The 6,000-nt window shown below is 37.7% G+C and overlaps 1 protein-coding gene across 1 annotated transcript; it reads right to left on the minus strand.

Annotated features, from left to right (window-relative positions):
- Positions 1-1,014: 1,014 nt before the first annotated feature.
- On the minus strand, positions 1,015-5,455 carry LOC137722771 (ras-related protein RABE1a). The gene is made up of 8 exons (XM_068461857.1): positions 5,265-5,455; positions 3,631-3,703; positions 3,435-3,535; positions 2,448-2,513; positions 2,052-2,149; positions 1,904-1,966; positions 1,731-1,823; positions 1,015-1,316 (listed from the first exon to the last, which is right to left on the minus strand). The coding sequence occupies exons 1-8, from the start codon at positions 5,335-5,337 to the stop codon at positions 1,236-1,238; spliced, it is 648 nt and encodes a 215-aa protein (XP_068317958.1). The 5' UTR covers positions 5,338-5,455; the 3' UTR covers positions 1,015-1,235.
- Positions 5,456-6,000: the final 545 nt, after the last annotated feature.

Raw genomic sequence — 6,000 nt, forward strand, 5'->3', positions numbered from 1 at the left:
TGCACCGCCACAGCACGGCACGGTGAAGTGACAGAAATACGGCAATTTACGGAGCGTTTCAGACAAGAAAACATAGAGATGTTGACACTGGGATAAGATGAGGAGATTGATCGTCGTCTTGAAGGGACATTTGAAACAAGACGATGTAGAATAGTATTACGACACAGGCTCATAGCGTGATCCACGATTGCTAATCAAAACCCTACCTTGACTTCCCACTTCGCACCTACGCTACTTACGGCCAGAACAAAATACTAACTAGCACCAAGTATAATTGAGAAATGCTAGTGTTAGTCGTTAGTTGTCCATGCTCGTACATGACCTTAAACCATTGATTGGCATCGGATTCACTTCCACAAATATCAATGGTTTAGTACCACCACTACCAGCATGAAAACATATGTTAGTTGTCCACACTTGTACAACGTATAAAAAAGAGTTGAGATCCGAAAACACATACTTTTGACAAACTTTGACACTCATTTTAGTATATCATTCATAGATTGTCCTCACAAAAAATTAGATAAATCCAAAACCATTAAGATATTCATTTGGAATAGATGGATACAATTATACAAAAAAAACACTAAACTTAGTCCAACGGTAAGCACGACCTTTGAGGTATGATATAAAAAATAAATGATTAAATCGTTGAAATACATTACAGAGTGAGTCTTACAAAAATCATATCGAAATGTGCATAAAAAAACCCATGCCCCAAATCCTAACCCTATACTATTCACATCCATATTTTTGCCTCCCTTGTTAAATTTTTGTTATTGATCTTCTTCAAATCATTTAATTTGCCAACGAAAGTTAAGATAAGTACGTGAAAAGGAAAAATAGGTGTGCCGACTACCCCCATAAATAATGATTAAATTCAGTCAACTTGTATCTCGCTTTGCAAGAACGAAAGACAGGGAGGCGTAAGGATATCTTCACACCAAAACTTTATAGTCGACTCAATTTCGGTCATGGATTCTCCAAGGAAAATAAAGGAATGAGCGCGAAAGGTGAAAGAGAAAGCTCATGAAAAATCAACTAATATATAATTGACCTCCCAACATATGAGGATCTACCATTCACACCCAAATCAGTAGTAATTATCAAATAATGATAAAAAGAAAGCGATATAAGCACAAGTAACAGAGTCGTGACAAATCAGTTTTTCTCCCCAGCGCAGTGGTTGCGTTTGCCTTAAACATTTACCCATCATATCATGTTCGCCACAGTTTTCAACCGCAACACGCTGATTTTTGGGCAGCTTGGGCAGCCCCAGCTCCCTGGTCTGGTTGATTAATCTTGATTGTCTGAGGCTGCCAAAATCCAACAAAAGTAACCTCAGTATATCATCACAGCACGAGATGACAGATTGGGTTTAATCAAACGGTTGCCAGTGCCACTCAACTCTAGTTCGTAGCAAAGGCTCAATAGTGAAGAAACAAATTCGGCACTTTTGGGGGTGACTGACAACCAACTGATCTATGCGCCCACTACCAACTTTGATTTAATTATTGAACAGAAAGAGCTTCTTTAAGCCAGAAAAGACATTCTTTTCCGTTTAAGTATTAAACAGAAAGTGTTTCTAGAGGGAAGAAAAAAAAAATCGTATACTAAGTATTATATTAAAAAGATGAGACCAATACCAATAATTTAGTTATAGAAAGGAAACCAAGCTACGTATGTATCAGGAGGGAAATGCAGTAATATAAGTGACATGGACATTATACCTCAGCCCTCGAGTCAGTATCGGCGAGTCTTTGCTTGATATCCCTAGCTATTGAAAAGAAGACCTCCTCCACATTCAAATTCGTCTTTGCACTCTGTAATACACAGCATCATTTCAGCAAAATGGGAAAAAACCAACTACTTTGTAAGTTAGAAGACACCAAGAGAAACTCACAGTCTCAAAGAATTTGATTCCATATTCGTCAGCAAGTGCTTGACCCTTTGAAGTTGGGACAGCCTGAGAGAAGTCACTTTTGTCAAGACAAGATTGAAGAACCCTGAATCACTCTCAAGAAACATACAAAGAGGGGATAGGAACAAACCCTTTTGCTTTCATCCATGTCAGCCTTGTTACCCACAAGGATCTTGTTGACATTGTCAGAAGCATGCTGTTCTATGTTACGAATCCAATTCCTAATGTCTGAATACAGGTAGAAACATAGCTTGATTACCATGCATTTATAATAACCAACAAACGTAAAAAATAAAAAATAAGATCCTAACAAAATCACATATAATTCCAACAGTCCAAGTGTACAACCCTAATATCAGGAGGCATACTGTTTTTTCTTTCTTTCTTTTTTTTTTTTTTTTCTGGAATAGGAGAAATACACTGTCATCATTTTAACAAAAACCTAGATCAACAGAGATCTAGAAAGCTAGGAAATGGACAAATGATGAATATAAGCATAGGGTGATGTAAGTGATGAAGAAGTTACTGTTAAACGATGACTCATCAGTGACATCATACACAAGCAAAATACCCATGGCTCCACGGTAGTAAGCTGCAGAGACAGAATAATTAACAAGGTTATCAAAATTCTTAGGAAATGAAGGCAAGATTCCAAAAACTACCAATCTAAAAGGTAATATGAGATCTCAGCACCATAACAGCTTTAGATGTGTTTTGGAGCTGCACTCAAATGGGCGACCAAAAATTAGGACTCATAAGACAAAGCAAGAGCTGCTGCATAAACTAAATGAGCTGAGGCCCAGTTCCAACTCTGACCATTTAATGTGCCCACCAGTGTGACCCACAAAAATTGAAAACTGAAAGAAAAATAAGGCCTGCAACCAACATACTGAAATGGCCCTAACCATCATGTTTACATAGTTCTTCCGTGCATGTCTGTAGCAAGAAGGCAACAGAGAAGCCCTGGAATCATACAAGCCCCTTCACATTCAGATTGCCACAAGCCAGCAAGATAACAAATATAGAAATATCTTAAATTTAGACCAAACGCCAGCTTAGTCAGAGTATTTAAGTTTTTTTTCTAGCAGTCTTGCTGACAGATTGGTGCACACCTAACAAAACACTGATCCCAGTGGAGTCAATCCAAACATAGTATCACTGTAAACGTACAAGACTATAGAGACATGATGCCCCTTTTTTTGACAGGGGACACTAGTAGTAACAGCTTCCAACCTACTCTTTAACAATTAACTTGATAAAATTTACAGCTCCAGTTGAATTTCGTAACCAGATACAAGCCCATCTGAGCTTGAAGATATTTTGTTCTTCTAACTTAGAAACATTAAGATGCAATTTTCGTCAAAACATGCTCCTTCATGAACATGCATAACTGATCAACAAGCTTGCAAATACAGCTGTAAGCAGCATATAATCAAACTTCCATTTAGGAGAAAGTTGGACATGGTTAAAATTCAAATTCAATGAAAAAACACTTTGAAGCCACAGAACTAACCAGTTGTAATTGTTCGAAACCGTTCTTGACCAGCAGTATCCCAAATTTGCAATTTAATTCGTTTCCCATCAAGCTCTATGGTCCTTATCTTGAAATCAATACTGTCAAAGAATTACAACTTAGCAAGATTCAGAAACCGTTGCAGAAAGAAGAAATAACAAAACCTCAAGCACATTCAAGCACAAATAATTCTTACCCAATGGTTGTAATGAAACTAGTTGTAAAGGACCCATCAGAGAAACGCAGAAGAAGGCAACTCTTACCCACACCTGCAAAGTCGCATAACAAAGAAAACAAAAAGGAATTAAACTCAAACTAATGGATGTGGTATACAAGGAAACATAAAACAAAATTGTGGACATGCTCGACAACCTTAATCAATAAAGATATGTCATCGGATCCTAGTAACCCTTGAAAGGCATTTGAAAACAATAAAATCATTGGTTGCCTGATGATATTAAATAGAACTAACCAACCCAATGCAACAAACATTCTCTTAAATTTGAAAAATTAAAAAAGTCCAAGGTGTCAGATGGAAGGACACCTTGGGAAATATCAATGAACTAACAAATACATGTTTACAAAACTACTTCACACAGCTAGTGCATTTCAACCATTAGTTTATGTTTTTAGATTGAATTGGTTTCTCAAATATGCATATGTTGCCTATTGGAGACTCCTCAAGGTGTGGTCCCCTAAAAGGAGTCACCCGGTTGTAAAGTTCAACCTTGCAAACTTGCTAAAAATAATGCACTGATGAAAATTTACATACAACCACGAACACATTATCAAAGGAATTACGCTAAGTGGACTCCTAAGAAAGCAGCATTCATTATATAGATTGACCCGAACATTAGCTTCAAACTCCATTAGTCCCAACAGGATTACTTTGAAAAATGCATATGGAACATACCTCAAAATACAGATGCCACATGAAATTTTGACTAAAAGAAAAGCTAACTTAGAACTTCAATTAACCAAATCAATCGCAAATCTGACAACTCAGACCGCCTATTTGGAAAATAAATCATCTGATCCTAGTAACCCTTGAAAGGCACTTGAAACAAACAAATCATTGGTTGCCAGATGATAGTGAATAGAACTACCCAACTGCATGCAACAAACAGTCCCTTAAATTTGGTAATGTCCAAGGAGTTCAACGGAACGACACCTTGGGAAAATCAATGAACCAGCATATACATGTTTAAGGCACCACATGATTGAACAGCTAACAGGTTTAGGCTCAACTATTGGAGACTCCCCAATGGTGAAGTTCAAGGTAGCATTGCTAAGAACAATGCACCAGTACCAATCTCATTATCAAATAAATTATGCTAAGTGGAGTCCTTAGATAGCAACATTCGTTTAATACAAAAAACCCAACATATGCTCCAAACTCTTATAGTCCCCCGAATACAATGAAACTATTTATTCTGGAAATGCATACGGAATACACCTGAAATACAAAGAACACATGAAATGCAGCTCAAAGGAAGCTACACTACAACTTCAGCTAACTAAATCAATCACAGATCAACCATTTCAGCCGCCTAATCGAACGAAGAGGCTAACCAAATCCCAACCTAAATCTTTCACCTACAATTATTACGCACATCAATCGTGTACCTGGAATTAACAGCAACAAAATACGATCTACCAAACAGAAATCGAAATCACAAAATATCCTAAATATGCACGTCATTAGCCCTAAATCAACCCTAAGATTAGAACGTAAAATTCCCAAAAAATATACGATCAAACGACTCCGCAATAACAGATTCCAGTCCAGGAGATGAGAAATTTAGAGAGGGTATAAACGGAAAATCATACCGCTGTCGCCGATCAGGAGGAGCTTAATGAGGTAATCGTAATCGGCTCGAGCTCTGGCAGGTGGAGCAGCCATGGCAAGGATCCCAAAGCCACAAAAATAATAAAAAGGAGAGAATTGATTCGAGGAGGAAGAGAAATACCAGATCAGGTGAGAGAGAGAGAGAGAGATCTAAGGAGATGTGAGAGAAAAGAGGAGGGAAGCGGAAGCGGAAGCGGAGTCCTTGTTACGTCAGCAGACTCAGCAGCACCAGTCGGCCGTTGATTTTTTGTTTTTTTATTTGTTTTTATTGTGGTGGGGTAACAGAGTTCCTGGCCGTTGGATTAACGGGAACGAGATCTGAGAGGATGTGAAGCACGCGATTGTACTCGTGAAGAGCGTCGGAGATGTTGTAAAATTGCTGGAATTTTTCAGTAGTTTTAAGTGAGTCCGAGGCAAGTTGAATTTGATAATAGATATATACTAGCAGGACTGCCCGCGCTTTGCTGCGGGTTTTCAAATCATGAATAATATTCATAGAAAATTTAACTGAAAATGCTACAGCGATATAATCGCATTCTTAAATGTAACAATTTAGAGAACGCATGTTTTACATGAGTAACGCTCACAAAACCACAGATTTACACAATTATCTCCAAATGAAAGAAAAAGCAAGAGATATGTGAATTGATCCATAAAATACGTAGTTTAATTTACATCGCTACTCATTAAGTCGACATCAAATAGAAGCTTCACATC

The sequence above is a fragment of the Pyrus communis genome, chromosome 17 (genome assembly GCF_963583255.1).
Source record: "Pyrus communis chromosome 17, drPyrComm1.1, whole genome shotgun sequence".
In the NCBI taxonomy this organism is placed as follows: Eukaryota; Viridiplantae; Streptophyta; class Magnoliopsida; order Rosales; family Rosaceae; genus Pyrus; species Pyrus communis.